Source organism: Daphnia pulex, chromosome 9, assembly GCF_021134715.1.
Source record: "Daphnia pulex isolate KAP4 chromosome 9, ASM2113471v1".
NCBI lineage: Eukaryota > Metazoa > Arthropoda > Branchiopoda > Diplostraca > Daphniidae > Daphnia > Daphnia pulex.
The window spans coordinates 1,055,002-1,074,756 of NC_060025.1; the positions used below are offsets into that span (position 1 = coordinate 1,055,002).

At 40.0% G+C, this 19,755-nt stretch overlaps 3 protein-coding genes and 2 long non-coding RNA genes across 12 annotated transcripts; 2 read left to right on the plus strand and 3 right to left on the minus strand.

The window, feature by feature from the left end:
* The first annotated feature begins 599 nt into the window (after nt 1–599).
* Nucleotides 600–2,636, plus strand: LOC124202116. 2 transcript variants are annotated; one of them, XR_006877922.1, is made up of 4 exons: nt 600–651; nt 715–1,202; nt 1,311–1,614; nt 1,681–2,636. It is a non-coding gene; the product is annotated as an uncharacterized LOC124202116 (long non-coding RNA). The 2 variants fall into 2 exon arrangements; XR_006877921.1 differs by having other exon boundaries at nt 612–656.
* A 2,286-nt stretch (nt 2,637–4,922) lies between these two features.
* On the plus strand, nt 4,923–5,700 carry LOC124202117. Of its 2 annotated transcripts, XR_006877924.1 has the most exons (4): nt 4,923–5,033; nt 5,101–5,316; nt 5,386–5,474; nt 5,537–5,700. It is a non-coding gene; the product is annotated as an uncharacterized LOC124202117 (long non-coding RNA). The 2 variants fall into 2 exon arrangements; XR_006877923.1 differs by lacking the exon at nt 4,923–5,033 and having other exon boundaries at nt 5,083–5,316.
* Nucleotides 5,701–7,158: 1,458 nt separating this feature from the next.
* On the minus strand, nt 7,159–13,056 carry LOC124202119 (extensin-like). Of its 4 annotated transcripts, XM_046598398.1 has the most exons (10): nt 12,936–13,056; nt 11,740–11,912; nt 11,579–11,657; nt 9,950–11,488; nt 9,833–9,868; nt 9,323–9,440; nt 9,139–9,254; nt 8,593–9,080; nt 8,181–8,484; nt 7,159–8,114 (listed from the first exon to the last, which is right to left on the minus strand). In XM_046598398.1, exons 2-4 carry the CDS (start codon nt 11,746–11,748, stop codon nt 10,521–10,523), a joined length of 1,056 nt encoding a protein of 351 aa, XP_046454354.1. In that variant the 5' UTR covers nt 11,749–11,912; nt 12,936–13,056; the 3' UTR covers nt 7,159–8,114; nt 8,181–8,484; nt 8,593–9,080; nt 9,139–9,254; nt 9,323–9,440; nt 9,833–9,868; nt 9,950–10,520. The 4 variants fall into 4 exon arrangements, with proteins under 4 accessions (XP_046454354.1, XP_046454353.1, XP_046454352.1 ...); XM_046598397.1 differs by lacking the exon at nt 9,833–9,868 and having other exon boundaries at nt 9,144–9,254; XM_046598396.1 differs by lacking the exon at nt 9,833–9,868.
* A 473-nt stretch (nt 13,057–13,529) lies between these two features.
* LOC124202118 (flap endonuclease 1-like) lies at nt 13,530–19,755 on the minus strand. Of its 3 annotated transcripts, XM_046598395.1 has the most exons (19): nt 19,645–19,755; nt 19,404–19,593; nt 19,243–19,345; nt 19,015–19,181; nt 18,813–18,922; nt 18,552–18,755; nt 18,274–18,492; nt 17,995–18,198; nt 17,121–17,918; nt 16,749–16,941; nt 16,597–16,684; nt 16,265–16,536; nt 16,115–16,199; nt 15,812–16,047; nt 15,405–15,742; nt 15,298–15,340; nt 14,522–15,224; nt 14,391–14,460; nt 13,530–14,297 (listed from the first exon to the last, which is right to left on the minus strand). In XM_046598395.1, exons 2-9 carry the CDS (start codon nt 19,483–19,485, stop codon nt 17,862–17,864), a joined length of 1,146 nt encoding a protein of 381 aa, XP_046454351.1. In that variant the 5' UTR covers nt 19,486–19,593; nt 19,645–19,755; the 3' UTR covers nt 13,530–14,297; nt 14,391–14,460; nt 14,522–15,224; nt 15,298–15,340; nt 15,405–15,742; nt 15,812–16,047; nt 16,115–16,199; nt 16,265–16,536; nt 16,597–16,684; nt 16,749–16,941; nt 17,121–17,861. The 3 variants fall into 3 exon arrangements, with proteins under 3 accessions (XP_046454351.1, XP_046454349.1, XP_046454350.1); XM_046598393.1 differs by having other exon boundaries at nt 14,522–15,340; XM_046598394.1 differs by having other exon boundaries at nt 14,522–15,340; nt 16,749–17,037.
* LOC124202875 (DNA-directed RNA polymerase II subunit RPB1-like) lies at nt 13,663–14,408 on the minus strand. Its single transcript, XM_046599365.1, has 2 exons — nt 14,387–14,408; nt 13,663–14,297 (listed from the first exon to the last, which is right to left on the minus strand). The coding sequence occupies exons 1-2, from the start codon at nt 14,406–14,408 to the stop codon at nt 13,663–13,665; spliced, it is 657 nt and encodes a 218-aa protein (XP_046455321.1).

Below are 19,755 nucleotides of genomic sequence, written 5' to 3' on the forward strand. Positions count from 1 at the left end.
AATTGATGTATTTGGTGGGACTGATGTGCAGCTTATCTCCTATGCTAATCGGGGGTCTGAATGTGCACTCTGCGCGAGTGTTCAGACTGACAAAGCTCTTCTCTGATAATTTGTGTCTTAACAGTTCCTCATGGTTTGTTTTATTGGACATCATATCCCTACAACTATGTTGTCGTTTGGACATTTGCTAAATTGATTTAAGAAAAAAATTTGAATAGCATTTACACAGTATGTTTAACATAACATTTTTGCAGCTTTTGAGAACTTATTGACCGATAAAAGAGGTGTCTAATAAGGCTTAACTGTGTGCACATCGTGAAATGAATATGGATTGATCATGTGTTTGAAATTTAGATAAGGTTATTGCAGAGGAATATTTTCAAAAAAGCCAACTGTCCTTCAAACGATTCGAAATAGAATATTCATTCACCGAAGAAACGAGTCAAATGACTTAAATGTCAATTGGTTTAAAGTGAGTAAAGTAAATAATAACCATAGCCATAACCATTTGATATTCATTTTGATATTGGTTGTTTGTAGACTCATCCCCCAGCAACGTCAAAATGCAGAAGGAAAGGCCAGTTTGCATGTCTTTCATAATCGAAGGTCACGGAGATCATTACGTAAAACGTGCCATGCAGTGGTGTAGAGGTTGGGTGAGAACGGAATGTGTTCATAACCATTTGGTATTCAGTTTGACATTGGTTTTTGTAGACCCATCCCCCAGCAACGTCAAATTCAGAAGGAAAAGCCAGTTTTGCCTCGCACGTCTTTCATAATCGAAGGTCACGGAGATCATTATGTAAAACGCGTCATGCAGTGGTGTAGAGGTTGGGTGAGAATCAAAACCATTTGGTTTTCATTTTGATATTGGTTGTTTGTAGACCCATCCCCCAGCTACGTCAAAATGCAGAACGAAAGGCCATTTTTCATGTCTTTCATAATCGAAGGTCACGGAGATCATTACGTAAAACGTGCCATGCAGTGGTGTAGAGGTTGGGTAAGAACGGGATGTGTTGCTTCATCATCAATTTGGTACAATAGCCGCAAGGCTTAAAAGGTGGGTCAGGGTGAGAAAAAGTCGTATAAAAGGAGAGAGAAAAGGCGATAGAGATCAGTCGAGTGAGCATCTCCGACACGGCAACACCTGCAGCGCACTATTGGTGCCTTCATTATCGTATTACATCAGTTCGCAATCATGGGTAAATATTCGTTTTTATTTCCAGTCGTGAATAAATTCTAACTTGTTTCTAGTTGTTGATAAGACACGTTAAATTAGAAAATTAATTTGCAAATTGTTAATTGTGTAGTTAACTATGGCGTTGTGCTGATGTCGGGTGTTGTATCGTTGATGGCTGCGTCGACCACAGGTGTACTAATGTCTCCTGGGTATGGTGGATACCAAGCAACAGCACCGAAAGAAGACTACACCACGTCACCGCCTCACTACAAAAAAATGTTAACGTACGCAACACCTACTTACTACACCGAGGCCCCCAACTAGTACACCACCGAGGCTTCAGAGTATTACACGAAAACTTATGCTGCCCCGAGCTACTACGTCGAAGCCACCAAGTATTACTCTGCCCCGAGATGCATCACCAAAGCGCTTGAGTATTACATTACAACTTAAGCTGCTCCAGCTTACTATAATGATTATAACTACTATTCTGTTCCCAGGTACTATACCGAGGCTCAAGTTTATTACACCACTAAAGCTGTCGAATACTACACCGAAGCGCCCAAGTACTACAATGCAACATAGACTGCCCCAGCTTAGCACACGGGAGGCACCGGCGAGCACCGGAGTACTACTACACCACCCCCGAGGCACTGAAGTACTACTACACCACCCCCGAGGCACCGGAGTACTACTACACCACCACCGAGGCACCGGAGTACTACTACACCACCACCGAGGCACCGGAGTACTACTACACCACCACCGAGGCACCGGAGTACTACTACACCACCACCGAGGCACCGGAGTACTACTACACCACCACCGAGGCACCGGAGTACTACTACACCACCACCGAGGCACCGGAGTACTACTACACCACCACCGAGGCACCGGAGTACTACTACACCACCACCGAGGCACCGGAGTACTACTACACCACCACCGAGGCACCGGAGTACTACTACACCACCACCGAGGCACCGGAGTACTACTACACCACCACCACCGAGGCACCGGAGTACTACACAACTACTTACGCTACTCCGACCTACTACACCGAAGCTCCAAAGCACTACTCTACCCCGAGTTACTACACTACTAAGGCTCCTTAATACTTGAGTCGAAATTTCTATTATCATTTAAATTCGTCGGTTATCTTCATGGTTACTAGTGACTATGAATTGATTGTTGATCTTAAACGAGAAAATAAAAAATACTAAAGAATAAGACTTTTATTAATACCTACCTTTTCGACATTTCGACAGGCGTTTCTATTTGTGTTGACTTCTTCAATGTTAGTATGCTGTGTTATGATTTGTTTGTTTCATGTATTAGAGATGACTACTGCCTTAGTTGCTTGGCATACGGACATTCTTCTGCTTTGACGATTGTTTTAGAGTAAGTTGCGAAAGAAAGGTGCTGCGTTAAGTATACTCTAAATTTTGATTTTGAATTGTATCTTGAGCATTTTTTCGATAAGGGAATTCATTTTCAGAGGGAAAATATTCCAAAGTTGTGATTGTTGATTTCGTCAAGTCTTACAAGTAATAGGTAAATGGCTGATAGATTTTATAAATAAGGAAGACTTTGAATTTGTAAGAAATATATTGATACAATTCCTAAACAAGACTTGTTATAAATTAAAAGACAATCAACAAAAACTTATAAAAAGAATTGCTTTATTGTCCCACCTCCACCCACAATTCCACCACATTTTACAATCACATAGTCATACATACATACATACACTTAAGTTAACCTGTTGGCTGCCACGCCATACAACCCGTAGGTTGTTCTCTACTCTCTACGCGCCATGTCTGAAGGATCCATGACCAAGGTGGGACTTGCCATTGCTGACAAGTCCGGGCTGACAGGGAAGATGGAATGCACGCATTTAGGAGGCCTCTAGGAGGCCCGTGCTAAGGAGGTAGGGGGGAACAAAGGCGTGGCAGACAACGGATTAACTAACACAAATATTACCAACAACAAATGATGATCCGCGCTGACATTTTGGAGATAACGGAGATGTTTTGGTGTCCATCTTCTCGACGTCTCCTCTGCATTACCTGAATAAAGACAAAACAATTGTTATTAAGTTACATGTAGGTACATTGATCTGGTTTTTTTGCTCAAAACTTTACAGGCGCTTGAAATTTTTGCTTAGAATTAGCTTTCAATATTAAGAACTGTACACAGAACAAAGCTCACTTGCTACTTTTATGAAAAAAAATTCCGGAAGTAAACCGGAAGTAACCACAGCGCCTCAACCACTGAGCTGTCGTCAAATTAAACCACATATTCGTGATCTCCATGAAATTTGGGGTCGATTAGGTGTGATTTAAACGAAATCCAAAATTTGGCCAAAATCGAGAATTTTCCTGGACTATATAGTTCAGGAAAATTTTCAAAACCGGAAGTACGAAAACGTACAAAACAAAACATGAACTTTACCACAAATTTGACGAGGATCACGAATTTGTGGTTCTTTTGTGCGACGAATGATTATTTACTGAACTACTGACTGAAATCATAAAACCGGAAGTAGAAAAAAAAACACATTTTTTAAAATCTAACAAGTGAGCTTTGTTGGGGGAATAGTTATCGTCAATTTTCACTAAAAAATTTCCACACAACAGCTGCCCATAAATGTTTAAAGAGATTTGAAAGTAACTGAAATTGACTGTTTTGACATCTGACAATTATCGAAAAGCCATCTAGCGTTAGAAAAAGAAACGTCTAAGTAACAAGCTAAGTTGCGCGCTGATTTTGAAATTATTACACAGACAGAGAGTTTAACGCAAATAGATTACTAGTAGATAATCTACGAAAATAAGTCAATTGTCCGGTACCTGGCCATAATCCTGTTGTGAGTGACTGCAGGTGTGTCACAGCAACTGAAGTGAACTAACTCGCCAGTGAAGCAGCAAAGAAGACACTTGAAGGATGAGCGTACGTCTTGAAGATAAGGATGGAGCAGAACGTTGGTGGAAGTCCCTCTTCTATCATGGACAAAATCCAGCATTCAATTGCTCAAGGATGTCCGTGGGGATCTTGCATGCTCTGTAAAAAAAATGTGTTGCAATGAAAATATAGAAATTAAAAAAGCATTTTAAGCTTTACCTTTTCTAAGAAGCACACTGAAATGTTCATGATGAAAAACCATAATAATGGAATTACAGCAGCCAACAGCATTACTCCTCAGGTGGGATAAATTTCCTGACGATAAAGAAATTGTCATGAAGTATTGCAGTAGCGTGGTGAAAGGTGATGTTGATGCTTACCTTTATCATTTGGGTGATGATTTAGTAAGGCATTTGACGTAGTGTGGTTGGTGTGGTAGCAGTAGTGGGAACATACCTTATCTCCTCACATTTGTATTCCACTCTATGTGGGCTTCAAACAGGAGTTTTAGGCTTTTGACAGCATGAGGATCTAATAGATGGAAAGTGACTGAGCGCTAAGTCAACTTGTTGGAATGACTGACAGCAGCTATGCATCTAAATTTGAAGAAATAAGTTGGTATAATAGAAAAATAAGGAAACTAGGTCAAGATATTAAACCTGCATAAGATACGAAGTTCCATTTGGTATTTGAAATCACATAAATATAAGTATTAATTAACTGCAATTTGTTTCGCCATTTTCGACTCGTTTCACGATGTAACAATAACAAGGGCGACACTAGCGACATCTAGTAATGAGTTTTGAATCTTTTGAAAGTTGCACAAATACTTGTTGTATGTTGTTCCTATGTCATGAAACGAGACGAAATGAGCGAAACAAAACAAATTGCTGCTAATTATATTTATATTCCTGTGATTTCAAATACCAAATGGAACTTCGTATCTTATGTAGGTTTATCTTGACCTAGTTTCCTTATTTTTCTATTATATACCAACTTATTTCTTCTAATTTTAGATGCATAGCTACTGTCAGTCATTCTAACAAGTTGACTTAGCGCTCAGTCACTTTCCATCTATAAGATTCTCATACTGTCAAAAGCCTAAAACTCCTGTTTGAAGCCCACATAGAGTGGAATAAAAATGTGAGGAGATAAGGTATTTTCCCACTACTGCTACCACACCAACCACACTACGTCAAATGCCTTACTAAATCATCACCCAAATGATAAAGGTAAGCATCAATATCACCTTTCACCACGCTACTGCAATACTTCATGACAATTTCTTTATCGTCGGGAAGTTTATCCCACCTGAGTAATGCTGTTGGCTGCTGTAAATCCATTATTACGGTTTTTCATCATGAACATTTCAGTGTGCTTCTTAGAAAAGGTAAAGATTAATATGCTTTTTTAATTTTTATATTTTCATTGCAGCAAATTTTTTTTTTACAGAGCATGCAAGATCCCCACAGACATCCTTTAGCAATTGAATGCTGGATTTTGACCATGACAGAAGAGGGACTTCCACCAACGTTCTGCTACATCCTTATCTTCAAGACGTACGCTCATCCAGCTTCACTGCTTCAGTTCTTCTTTGCTGCTTCACTGGCGAGTTAGTTCACTTCAGTTGCTGTGACACCTGCAGTCACTGACAACGGGATTATGGCCAGGTACCGGACAGTTTACTTATTTTCGTGGATTATCTACTAGTCATCTATTTGCGTTAAACTCTCTGTCTGTGTAATAATTCCAAAATCAGGCCCTTCTTGCGCGCAACTTAGCTTGTTACTTAGACGTTTCTTTTTCTAACGCTAGATGGCTTTTTGATAATTGTCAGATGTCAAAACAGTCAATTTCAGTTACTTTCAAATCTCTTTAAACATTTATGGGCAGCTGTTGTGTGGAAATTTTTTAGTGAAAATTGACGATAACTATTCCCCCAACAAAGCTCACTTGTTAGATTTTAAAAAATGTGTTTTTTTTTCTACTTCCGGTTTTATGATTTCAGTCAGTAGTTCAGTAAATAATCATTCGTCGCACAAAAGAACCACAAATTCGTGATCCTCGTCAAATTTGTGGTAAAGTTCATGTTTTGTTTTGTACGTTTTCGTACTTCCGGTTTTGAAAATTTTCCTGAACTATAGTCCAGGAAAATTCTCGATTTTGGCCAAATTTTGGATTTCGTTTAAATCACACCTAATCGACCCCAAATTTCATGGAGATCACGAATATGTGGTTTAATTTGACGACAGCTCAGTGGTTGAGGCGCTGTGGTTACTTCCGGTTTACTTCCGGAATTTTTTTTCATAAAAGTAGCAAGTGAGCTTTGTTCTGTGTACAGTTCTTAATATTGAAAGCTAATTCTAAGCAAAAATTTCAAGCGCCTGTAAAGTTTTGAGCAAAAAAACCAGATCAATGTACCTACATGTAACTTAATAACAATTGTTTTGTCTTTATTCAGGTAATGCAGAGGAGACGTCGAGAAGATGGACACCAAAACATCTCCGTTATCTCCAAAATGTCAGCGCGGATCATCATTTGTTGTTGGTAATATTTGTGTTAGTTAATCCGTTGTCTGCCACGCCTTTGTTCCCCCCTACCTCCTTAGCACGGGCCTCCTAGAGGCCTCCTAAATGCGTGCATTCCATCTTCCCTGTCAGCCCGGACTTGTCAGCAATGGCAAGTCCCACCTTGGTCATGGATCCTTCAGACATGGCGCGTAGAGAGTAGAGAACAACCTACGGGTTGTATGGCGTGGCAGCCAACAGGTTAACTTAAGTGTATGTATGTATGTATGACTATGTGATTGTAAAATGTGGTGGAATTGTGGGTGGAGGTGGGACAATAAAGCAATTCTTTTTATAAGTTTTTGTTGATTGTCTTTTAATTTATAACAAGTCTTGTTTAGGAATTGTATCAATATATTTCTTACAAATTCAAAGTCTTCCTTATTTATAAAATCTATCAGCCATTTACCTATTACTTGTAAGACTTGACGAAATCAACAATCACAACTTTGGAATATTTTCCCTCTGAAAATGAATTCCCTTATCGAAAAAATGCTCAAGATACAATTCAAAATCAAAATTTAGAGTATACTTAACGCAGCACCTTTCTTTCGCAACTTACTCTAAAACAATCGTCAAAGCAGAAGAATGTCCGTATGCCAAGCAACTAAGGCAGTAGTCATCTCTAATACATGAAACAAACAAATCATAACACAGCATACTAACATTGAAGAAGTCAACACAAATAGAAACGCCTGTCGAAATGTCGAAAAGGTAGGTATTAATAAAAGTCTTATTCTTTAGTATTTTTTATTTTCTCGTTTAAGATCAACAATCAATTCATAGTCACTAGTAACCATGAAGATAACCGACGAATTTAAATGATAATAGAAATTTCGACTCAAGTATTAAGGAGCCTTAGTAGTGTAGTAACTCGGGGTAGAGTAGTGCTTTGGAGCTTCGGTGTAGTAGGTCGGAGTAGCGTAAGTAGTTGTGTAGTACTCCGGTGCCTCGGTGGTGGTGGTGTAGTAGTACTCCGGTGCCTCGGTGGTGGTGTAGTAGTACTCCGGTGCCTCGGTGGTGGTGTAGTAGTACTCCGGTGCCTCGGTGGTGGTGTAGTAGTACTCCGGTGCCTCGGTGGTGGTGTAGTAGTACTCCGGTGCCTCGGTGGTGGTGTAGTAGTACTCCGGTGCCTCGGTGGTGGTGTAGTAGTACTCCGGTGCCTCGGTGGTGGTGTAGTAGTACTCCGGTGCCTCGGTGGTGGTGTAGTAGTACTCCGGTGCCTCGGTGGTGGTGTAGTAGTACTCCGGTGCCTCGGTGGTGGTGTAGTAGTACTCCGGTGCCTCGGGGGTGGTGTAGTAGTACTTCAGTGCCTCGGGGGTGGTGTAGTAGTACTCCGGTGCTCGCCGGTGCCTCCCGTGTGCTAAGCTGGGGCAGTCTATGTTGCATTGTAGTACTTGGGCGCTTCGGTGTAGTATTCGACAGCTTTAGTGGTGTAATAAACTTGAGCCTCGGTATAGTACCTGGGAACAGAATAGTAGTTATAATCATTATAGTAAGCTGGAGCAGCTTAAGTTGTAATGTAATACTCAAGCGCTTTGGTGATGCATCTCGGGGCAGAGTAATACTTGGTGGCTTCGACGTAGTAGCTCGGGGCAGCATAAGTTTTCGTGTAATACTCTGAAGCCTCGGTGGTGTACTAGTTGGGGGCCTCGGTGTAGTAAGTAGGTGTTGCGTACGTTAACATTTTTTTGTAGTGAGGCGGTGACGTGGTGTAGTCTTCTTTCGGTGCTGTTGCTTGGTATCCACCATACCCAGGAGACATTAGTACACCTGTGGTCGACGCAGCCATCAACGATACAACACCCGACATCAGCACAACGCCATAGTTAACTACACAATTAACAATTTGCAAATTAATTTTCTAATTTAACGTGTCTTATCAACAACTAGAAACAAGTTAGAATTTATTCACGACTGGAAATAAAAACGAATATTTACCCATGATTGCGAACTGATGTAATACGATAATGAAGGCACCAATAGTGCGCTGCAGGTGTTGCCGTGTCGGAGATGCTCACTCGACTGATCTCTATCGCCTTTTCTCTCTCCTTTTATACGACTTTTTCTCACCCTGACCCACCTTTTAAGCCTTGCGGCTATTGTACCAAATTGATGATGAAGCAACACATCCCGTTCTTACCCAACCTCTACACCACTGCATGGCACGTTTTACGTAATGATCTCCGTGACCTTCGATTATGAAAGACATGAAAAATGGCCTTTCGTTCTGCATTTTGACGTAGCTGGGGGATGGGTCTACAAACAACCAATATCAAAATGAAAACCAAATGGTTTTGATTCTCACCCAACCTCTACACCACTGCATGACGCGTTTTACATAATGATCTCCGTGACCTTCGATTATGAAAGACGTGCGAGGCAAAACTGGCTTTTCCTTCTGAATTTGACGTTGCTGGGGGATGGGTCTACAAAAACCAATGTCAAACTGAATACCAAATGGTTATGAACACATTCCGTTCTCACCCAACCTCTACACCACTGCATGGCACGTTTTACGTAATGATCTCCGTGACCTTCGATTATGAAAGACATGCAAACTGGCCTTTCCTTCTGCATTTTGACGTTGCTGGGGGATGAGTCTACAAACAACCAATATCAAAATGAATATCAAATGGTTATGGCTATGGTTATTATTTACTTTACTCACTTTAAACCAATTGACATTTAAGTCATTTGACTCGTTTCTTCGGTGAATGAATATTCTATTTCGAATCGTTTGAAGGACAGTTGGCTTTTTTGAAAATATTCCTCTGCAATAACCTTATCTAAATTTCAAACACATGATCAATCCATATTCATTTCACGATGTGCACACAGTTAAGCCTTATTAGACACCTCTTTTATCGGTCAATAAGTTCTCAAAAGCTGCAAAAATGTTATGTTAAACATACTGTGTAAATGCTATTCAAATTTTTTTCTTAAATCAATTTAGCAAATGTCCAAACGACAACACAGTTGTAGGGATATGATGTCCAATAAAACAAACCATGAGAAACCCAACCCATGAAGGACCATGAAATTTAGACTAAAGTACTAAAGGTCATCAATTCAGTTATCTCAAGTCCCGGGTTATTAGGTAGGGGATACTGAAAGTGGTTTTGAATAGTCACTAATAATCATAATAAATAAATTTGAATAGTCGAAGTCTGTTTGAAACCTTGGTGATGTCGCCAAGAGCCCGAGACAAGTCGTTCTTCAAATTTCGATTCGTTTCCGAAATGATATTTTCATATTTCAAACTATGATAACATAAGCAGATGAATAAACTTAATACCATTTTCACCATCTGTTGTTCTATAACTAGTAGAGACTCAAACTCAAACAATCACAATCACTGAATCACATCAGTCACAGTATCACAGTATTACAGTCTCAACTCTCAACTTAACACTCAACACACACAAACACATTTTCTGTAAAACTAGCAGACGAACTTAACTTTCATATGTGACATTGCCAAATAAAAAAAAACTCTTTGTGTGTGTGATGATCTCAGCAAATCCGGGAACCGCCGAACCGGGATCTTTTTTTTTCAAATTTCGATTCATTTCCGAAATGATATTTCAAATTATGATAGCATTCAGCAGACAAATAAACTTAACACCATCTTTGATATATGTTGTTCCATAAGCGTGAGCACCAGTTGAAATTAAATAACTAGCTTACGTACTAGAAGAATTCAGGAGTTAGTAATTGTATGTAATTGATAAACTCTATTTTTCAATTGCGAATCATATAACTCTGCAAATAACAAAATTCTCACATAGCGCAGCCACCTAGAATGAATAAAATTGAATCTTCTCCAAACATTAGCTAAATGTTGTCAAAATATTCAGCATTCGAACTTAGACAAACAGAGAAGAAGGGCCATAGAAGGAGGGGACGGGAGCCAGTTGTTGCTGGTTGTGGCCGACCTGTTGCTGATACGATGGGGCCGCTGACGACTGTTGCTCCTGATGAAATGGACCGGATGGAGCCGCTGGAGCTTGCTGCTGCTGATAGGCTGGAGGAGCAACTTGCTGTTGCTGGTAGGATGGAGCCGCTTGGGTCGGCTTTTGTTGAGTTGGGGTGGCTGGAGGAGGTTGTTGATAAGATGGAGCGGCTGGAGACTGCGGTTGTTGTTGTTGATATGATGGAGCTGGAGCTGTTGGAGTCTGTGGTTGGTAGGTTGGAGCTGACGGAGCCTGTTGTTGATAGGAAGGAGCTGAATGCTGCTGCTGGTGAGAAGGAACCAATGGAGTCGGCTGTGGCTGGTAAGATGGAGCGATTTCATTTTGCTGTTGGTGAGACGGGGTCGGTGGCTGCTGAGCCCCACCGTAGGAAGAGGAAGCTGGAGCCTGTTGTTGGTGCGATGGAACCGCTGGGGCCGATTGTTGTTGATAAGATGGGGCCGATGGGGTTTGTTGCTGGTGGGATGGACTTGCTTGGGTCGACTGTTGGTAGGTTGGGGCTGCCGGAGAAGGTTGTTGGTAAGACGGAGCGGCTGGCGTCTGCTGTTGTTGGTACGATGGAGCTGGAGCCGTTGGGGCCTGTGGCTGGTATGATGGTGACGGGGAAGCCTGTTGCTGGTACGACTGAGGCGCTGGAGGATGTTGCTGAGATGGGGCCGATGGAGCAGGTTGCTGATAAGAAGGAGCCGATGAAGCTTGCTGCTGGTAGGATGGAGCCGCTGAGGCTTGTTGTTGGTACGGTGCTGGAGTTTGTTGCTGAGGTTGCTGATAAGAAGGAGCAGGTTGTTGGTAGGCTGGAGGAGCGACTGGGGCTTGTTGCTGGTAGGACTGATAGGTAGGTGAAGCAGCTGGTTGTCGATGGCCTGGTTTTGTATTTGATGAATAACAAATTTTATTCGTTACTGGTAAAATTCAACGTCAAAATGAATAAACATATTAGGAAATTTACTAACGTTTTCCTTTAGTTGCTTCTGAGCCTTGTTGCATAAGCACCAAAGCAATCACGAGCGCACATTTGATCGAGTTCGTTACCTGTTGAATGAAAATAAAACATGGATGAATAACAAAACTTATCATTTAAAGTACTAGACAGCGAGTTTGTGATTTTCGTTACCTTCCACATTTTAAGTTGAACTACCTGTAGGAGTGAAGAACAATTCGCAACTGTGACTTTTTATCGCCTACAGAAGTCGTTTATATATCAGTCAGCTCGTGTAGTAGAAAGTCTACTTTTGGTGCAGCAATGTGCACCTTGATGTACAACTATAGCAGACATTTTCTCCTATTCTGTAAATACATATTATTTCTGCTCATCAACGGGAAAAAAGAGAACCAAAAGTATACATCTTCGTGGCTTTGTGGTAGACCCAGTATCTTCCCTTCCAGCCCCGACTCTGGAAAAACCCGTCCTCAGCTCCTCACATTCTATCGTACATACATTTACCACGCGTCCCATTCCTGCTGCATTATTACTTATTTATTAAATCGGGTTTTCGAGGCGTTGTGAGAAAACTATTTCTTTTCGACAGTTGGTTAACAGTAGGCTATGGGGTACAAAAAACACGGTAAAACCCGTTTTCTTCCTATCTCTCTTTTAAATTAATGTTTTAGAAAGTCAAAATCTACGGTATTTCACTATAAAGGAAACGCGCAATTAGGGCCGTACGAAAAAGCCATTACCGTATTTAATCAATGTCATGGCGCTTAAATTAGAAAACTACTAGTTATTTGGTTACAAAAATGATAAATAGGGAACGAAGTGTGGACATTTCCCATAGCAGCTCCATCGTCCTACCAGCGCAAATCGTCAAATCCAAGTGGACACTAGCGACAATAATTTACTTATAACTAAATTTTTTAAACTGAACCATTTTCTCCTTCTATCCACTGGGCAACGACCAACCAGCCATCCTATCGAAATAAATTAAGTTGAAACGTGACAAATGCCATTTCGCATGACGTGTGAAATCTCTAAACCACACTCCTTGACGTGTGTTGTGGGATATAGTGGCCATATAGTGAGTGAAAGTGGACAGACTATAACAACAAACTTTCAAACGTAGAGCGAGCTCAAAGAATATCAAAAACATCTTTAATTGATGTGTTATGCTTCTCTGTTTTAGCAGACTAATTATTTCAAAACGGCTGTAACAAGGAGGTATGGCTGGCAGTTCCTCTTTGTCATTAAATTCTCTAGTTGTACAGTTGCCTCCAAGAAAACTAGAATGTTTAAAAATTTCAAGCAAAACAGCTTAACACTAAACAGCTTAAAAATAAACTTGCATGAATATATGAAAATGTTATGTTTACCATGTTTTCTAATAAAAAAACGATTGTTTTTCACTTGTGATATTTTCCTGCAGGAACAGCACTGGATTGATTTGCCCACAAACAACCTGTTTGTTTCACAATGAAGGTGGTTGAATGATACCTGAATACAAAAATGTTTCAATTTTAACCTCTAAAAGCAGAGAGCAAGTAGAAAATTTTCTGTCTAAACCATGTTTTCACATTGCAACACAATTGCTTTGACATAGCAAAACTTTAACTTTACTTATTGATCATTTCAACTTGTATTTTACCATTTTACCATCTTTCAGCTGAATTTCAAATGTTACCATTCAAATTTCGTCTCATTTTTTTTTTAAACTAGTAAACAAAATGAAAGCAGACGACATTTTCTTAATACTGCCATCTCGAGGAAATCGACAGAAACATAAAAATGGAGCCCATTCAAAAGCCAAACCGCTCAAAAACGATCAAAGTGGCTTTCTCACCCGCGCTCGACAAACTTTAAAAACTAGCCAATAAAAGATATGCGAAGATTTGTTACATCATTTCCTTTCTTTAACTTTGTTCAGTTTTCCATATCGCTGGACAGTAAAGGGAATGAAAAGTCATCACTTGCTGTAAGTCAATATATTCTCTATATAATTTCTGGAAGTATCATTTCAACAAATCTTTTAGCTTACATTTAAGATGCTAAAGAGGATAAAGATCTAAAGTTTAACTGGAAATGTAAATGTTCTACATTTTTCTAGTAAGCTCCTCCGGCCTGAGGAGAAGCCCCGCCGTAGGGAAAGGCAGCTGAAGCCTGCTGCTGTTGATACGATGGAGCCGCTGGAGCCGATTGTTGCTGATAAGATGGGGCCGATGGGGTCTGTTGCTGTTGGTAGGATGGAGCCGCTTGGGCGGGCTGTTGGTAGGTCGGGGCTGCTGGAGCAGGTTGTTGGTACGAAGGAGCGACTGGAGTCTGCTGTTGCTGTTGATAAGACGGGACTGGGGCTACAGGGGCCTGTGGCTGGTATGATGGTGATGAGGAAGCTTGTTGCGGGTATGACTGAGCCGCTGGAGCTTGATGTTGCTGTTGGTGAGATGGAGCCGATGGAGCAGAGTGTTGGTAGGATGGAGCAGCTGGTGCTTGCTGCTGGTACGGTGAAGTTGCTGGAGCTTGTTGCTGATAAGAAGGAGCCGAATGGGCCTGCTGCTGGTGAGACGGAGCAGGTTGTTGATAGGCTGGAGGAGCGACTGGGGCTTGTTGTTGGTAGGGCGAAGCAGACTGCGAATGTTGCTGGTGAGATGGACCAGCTCCTGAATGAGTTCCAGTATTCGAACCACCATAATTTGAGCCGGAAGAGGGTGATGGTTGAGGGGGAGCTCCGTAACCGCCGCCTAATAAAAGAGGCAAGAATTTTATTTCAAAGCAATAATGAAAAAATATGTTTTAACTTCATGCTGTATGTGTAATGTTATTGAAATACTTACGTTGTGCTTCAGTTCCATGTTGATTTAGCATCAGACCCAACAACACAATACATTTAAAGGTATTCACGATCTGAAAAACAAAGAAATTCAAGATTAGCCTAAATAAAATAAGATAAGACAGTTTGCTTTACCATCCTGTTAAATTGTTGATACTACTAGTCGAAGAAGAGAATGTTTTGCAACTGTGCTTATGATGGTCTCAACAGGTTGCTTTTATACCTCCAGGTCGCACTTAGAAAGTCAGCTTGTATGTGCGAATTGCAAAAGATTATTTTCTCCTTTCTTTTCAAATTGTTTTATCCTTTAACACAGCGCAAAATGAGGCGCACAGACGATCGTAAAAACGTCAGATTGGTTTATTCTATCCCGCTATACACCGTTTCCTTTCTTCTCACTTCTGGTCGTCAACCCGTGGAAAAACTGGGAAAACCCGTGCGGTTTCTTTTTCAATCTAAGCATTACATTTATTGCTCTCGCCAATGAGTGCAACAGTGTAACATAACGTCAACTTGCCCTTAAAACCGAAAGTTTTTTTTTCTTTTTTGTCTGAAGAGTCTTAAGTAGGCTAATACTTGGATACGAAAGCATTTAATCTTAAATAGGAAAATATTGAGTCCCTTGCGATTAATCAGTTGGTACGTGGTTCAATCACAAACAGCATTTTCATGGACCCATCTAGGTGATGTTTAAGTGAGCTACTTTATACTGATGACTCAGCAATGGCACGGCGCGGTATCGCAGTTTCGTAGAGTGTAGGAAACTTTACCAATCTCAATTTTCAACAACGAGTCGACCCAAAAAGTTATCTTACTGATCCAGACCAACCAGGAAACTCTAAATGGTTAAGATACACACAGGCGTGAGGCACTAAAATCTAATGCTCTGTGCGCTACAGGTATATCCTTACCCAATGGATGCAAAGCCTCTTCGACCTCCATTGAGCTCGCTGCCTGTAAATTAAAATAATAGTTTTATCACAGTCATCACATGGAATGAAATTAGACTCTATATTACGGGATTCCAAATATACAATCACACTCAAGGCAATTATTCAGAAGCGAATTATTTTCGGGTTCAACCAATAACAAGATGTTCCTTGAATCTTATGTAAATCACCCCACCGGCGATTTGATGAACTGTAGTAGGAAGAACAATTTACTTAAGCGTAGACGTTAATAACGACCACCAAATGGCTATTCTTTAGTTTAATTTTTGATTTGTTTCCTTAAGCTCTCAACGAGCCTTTTTTGTTCTTCCAATTCCTGCTTGACCATCGCCAACTGAAACTCTACCTCGCGAAGATCCTTTTTCATCTCCATACAAGTGGAACAACTCTCATCGATTACGACGGGCTAAAAATCAAACAAACAATAAAATTACTGGTTAGGAACTCGTTTTGCAATGTTCAATTTGAAAATCACTTTTGGCTTTTCTGGGTATTTTGACTTTTTGTCTTTGATGAGGTCGACGATGATTATATTTGATATCCGCTTCCGGGACTCGGTCGTCTTGGTATCAGATTCCTTCATTCCGTATTGCAATCTTTCGTGCCCATAGTCCATTTCGACCGCAGATTGGTCTGCAATTTCACTTTCCGTCAGCTTTTTCAATGATAAATTCAACGAAGGTACAGCATTGGGTTTTAACAACTTTTTGTCTAAAATCAAAAGTTTTCTTTTTTTACAAAGTTAATTCACGATAGTATTTCTGAAACGCTATTATACTTGTTTCTCTGTAATCATCCATATCAAAGTGCATGGAGCAAACCTTGCCCTTTTCTTTGGGGATCCAATCGCCATTCGTTAAGCTCTAAATTAAGAAAGAATGCTTGAGTGTTTGCTGTTTGGTGATAGAATAAACATTTTGTTGTCTACCTCTATCCAGAGTTTCTTCCTTGCTGGATCTGCTGGAAATTCATGGAAAGAAAGTGGCTCAGGCCAGAGCTGGGCCTCCCTGTACTGTCTACAATTCATGGCAGAACACACATAGTATGCTTGTGCTGTAGAAGTGGATGAGGCCACAACACCTGATGAGTTTGTTGCTCTTGCTGTATTGGCTGCTTTGGTCAACCCACTCTTAGGCAATGGCTCCAGGATGAGATGTAGTGATGGAACTGCTGTTGCATTAAGACGTTTGACTGCAGATGCTAAAATAAAATGAAGTGTAACAGCGTCCAATCTCTCATTTTATTTTATATTGCAGTTACCAGTTGCCTCTCGATAGCATTCAGGAGTAAAATGCATGGCACATATTTTCGCTTTGTCTCCTGGCACCCAGTCTTCTCGTTCTATTATCTAGAATATTAAAAATTATTAGTTTTCAGAATCTCCCACTTGTTGAATTATATGTAAATCTTACTTCTAACCACAGTTTCCTCCTTGCCAAGTCTGCTGGAAACTCATGAAAGGTCAATGGCTCTGGCCAACGATTAGCCTCTCTGTATGATCTGCAGTTATTGACTGAACAAATATTCCTCTCTCGTTTTTTATGCAACATTTTCAAATCATCGGTCGATGAACGATTTAAAACACAGAAGTAAAACTCTCCAAGGCTTCGGATGTAAAGGCATTTGGATCCGCAGACACACACCAACAATATGTAAATATTCAAAAGTAGACAAATACGTTATTAAGTTCCAAGTAGTTTCCTAAAGTGTTTTGTCAACAAACACATGTGACCAAATTAGTCTACAATTGAAAATATTTCTTTCTCTGTTAGAATACGAAGTACCTCTAATGTTTGGAATTTCTGTTCTCTGAATGTGCAGTGTGAGATATTAATCTGAGGCGATACACAGACGCCATCTATACTGCATAGAACATTTTTGTAAACAACGAATATCCTGCCACAAGCAATCTATCTGTAATTTTGTGGCATAATAAATTGAACTAAATACCGTTTTCTAATGATTGATAGATAATTTTCAGGTTTCATAAAGTAATCGCTATTCGAGTTTTTTCCTTTTTTTTTTTATTTCTTAAATTTTCTTTTTGACGATAGATGTCTCATTAGAGGACCAGGTGGCAAAGGGTAATTTTTCAAACTAGGCTAGGCCCTAACGCTGTTTCTGGCTAGTAGGCTATACAAATAACTAATTACACGAAATTTGAAGACGGGAAATTCAAACTCCCACAACGAAAATAAGATACTATCTCGAATGAGAATTTCAGATATGCACTGCATCTTTCACGGAATCAGTTACACAAAGTATAAAGAGAAAAGACGGTCGAAGCAAAAACTCATTCCTTTTAGCCAGAGAAAACTTAGTATAAGCTAATGGAACGAATGGCGAGGAATTCCATAAATATAAAGATACTACTGATCAATGATAATTAAAATTAGAAATCAAAATTTTAAATGAATGAATTACAAGTGATGAATCATGGTTAATAGTAATAGCCTCATGTAAAACGAGTAAGCAAGTTACATCGATAATAATGGGCACAATTCATTGTTTCAGCATTAAATAAATTATTTTGCACGCTTAAATTTGGCTCCTCCTTTGCTTCCCTTTTTCGGTTCCTCGGCCTATTAATAAAAAATGGCAAATTAATTTTAAATGCATCATGCGGTAAAAAACAAACAAACAGATAATACAACCAACCTTGCGCTTTGAAGCCGGTGTGGAAGGCGTAGACGGTTTGCTAGAAGGAAGAACTTTGAAAAACGAATCAAGTCGGCCTTGCGTCTGCCCTGTTTTCGCTTTACACAATTTCTTGGCGCCTGAGCGAATGCGCTCTTCGTTGAAGTTTTTGTCACCACACATAAATTTGACTAGACCTTCTTCATCTGGCTGTGTCCATTTCAACTATATATGGAAAGAGGAGGCAATGGGACAGTGCGATTAGGTTGTGATCTGACACGTAGTAAGTTTAAGGCTTACGTCAAGGGTCTCTGCATCTGTAACATCAGGCGTTTTGAATAGTCGTCTTGCTTCTTGATAAGGCCAATTTTCTGGGACGGTGTACTTTTTGGTATCAAGGTTTTCGATCACCTTTTCAATGCATCGATGTTTGTCTATGAGTTCCTTGGCTCTTTTGGCGCCTATTCCTTTTATCGTGTCACAATAATCGCAGCCCAACATGATGCATAGATCGATGAACTAAGAAATTGAAAATTTAATAAGACAAACATTTTAAGATTTTCTTCGAGCATTTTTACTTCATCCATTGTGTACGACAGTCCGTCCAAAATTTTATCCAAATGGAATTCCTTGATGGGCATTTTTTTGGCTTCACTGTATGTCAAGTATCTCAGCAGGACATTGGAACCAAAGGTCAATGAATCCATGTCTTCAGTTGCAGTTGCATAAACCTTTCCTGCTTTCACCAAAGCTGCACACTGAGCTTCAGCTTCACAGGGTGCCTAGACAGATGAAATGGTCATGCTGAAATGTTGCCAATGCAAAAACGGCCAACCAACCTCAACATAAGGTATTCCCATTAAAGTAAGTAGTTGTTTGCATTCATCAGTGTGTCCTTTGTTTACTTTTACCAGACGCTTGTTCATTTTTTCCATCTCCACTGCATCACCTATTGAAGATAGATAGATAGATAGATTAAAAACCAATTTTCGTGTAACCATAAAATTCTGCACAGAACAACCATAAAATTCTTGTAAATACCTGCATCTGTGGCAAGAACCAGTTGCTTTGATGCTTCTTCTCTTTTCTCTGCTCTTTTGGTCAGTTCACCCCCTTTCATGTCAGGTGGTTTTCCATCAAACACATAAACAGGCTTGATTCCATTATCAACCATCCGAATGGTCCGGTAGAAAATACCCATCAAGTGACTGTATGAAAGAAAACATTTCAATATACTTGTTTAGGGATGGAAAATATGTAAAACTGAACCTAGTAGTTTCTCCATCGGCAGAGGTTAGCATAGCCCCTTCAGATCGTACAGCTATAAGAAACTGGTAAATGCTCATTGAAGCATCAATGGCAACTTTTCTGCCTGAAAGAACACAAATAGGGTTACAGGTATTTACATGATGAATTATTTAACAAGATACCGAAATAGTTCTTAATTTCATTTTCTTTAATGGCAGTAGGAGCAGTATCTCCAATCACTTGGGTCAGCCCTTTAATACCCATTCTGAGCAGTGAGAATCGAATGGTGAAACTAGGATTTAAGAACTATTATGAAACTTCAATTCTGTTTTCTCTAAAATCAAACTGATGCCAGTATTTTCAACAGACGTTTTTTTTTTTTTTTTTTTTTATGATTGATGGGGCTCCGAGTCAACAGACGTTATGAAATTGTATGTGTATCTTAAATGAATAAATAAGAAAGTAGCTCCGGAAGACTGCAGAACACGAATTGTGTCACGGAAAAGGCGCCAAAAAGTAGACGAAGCAGCAAAG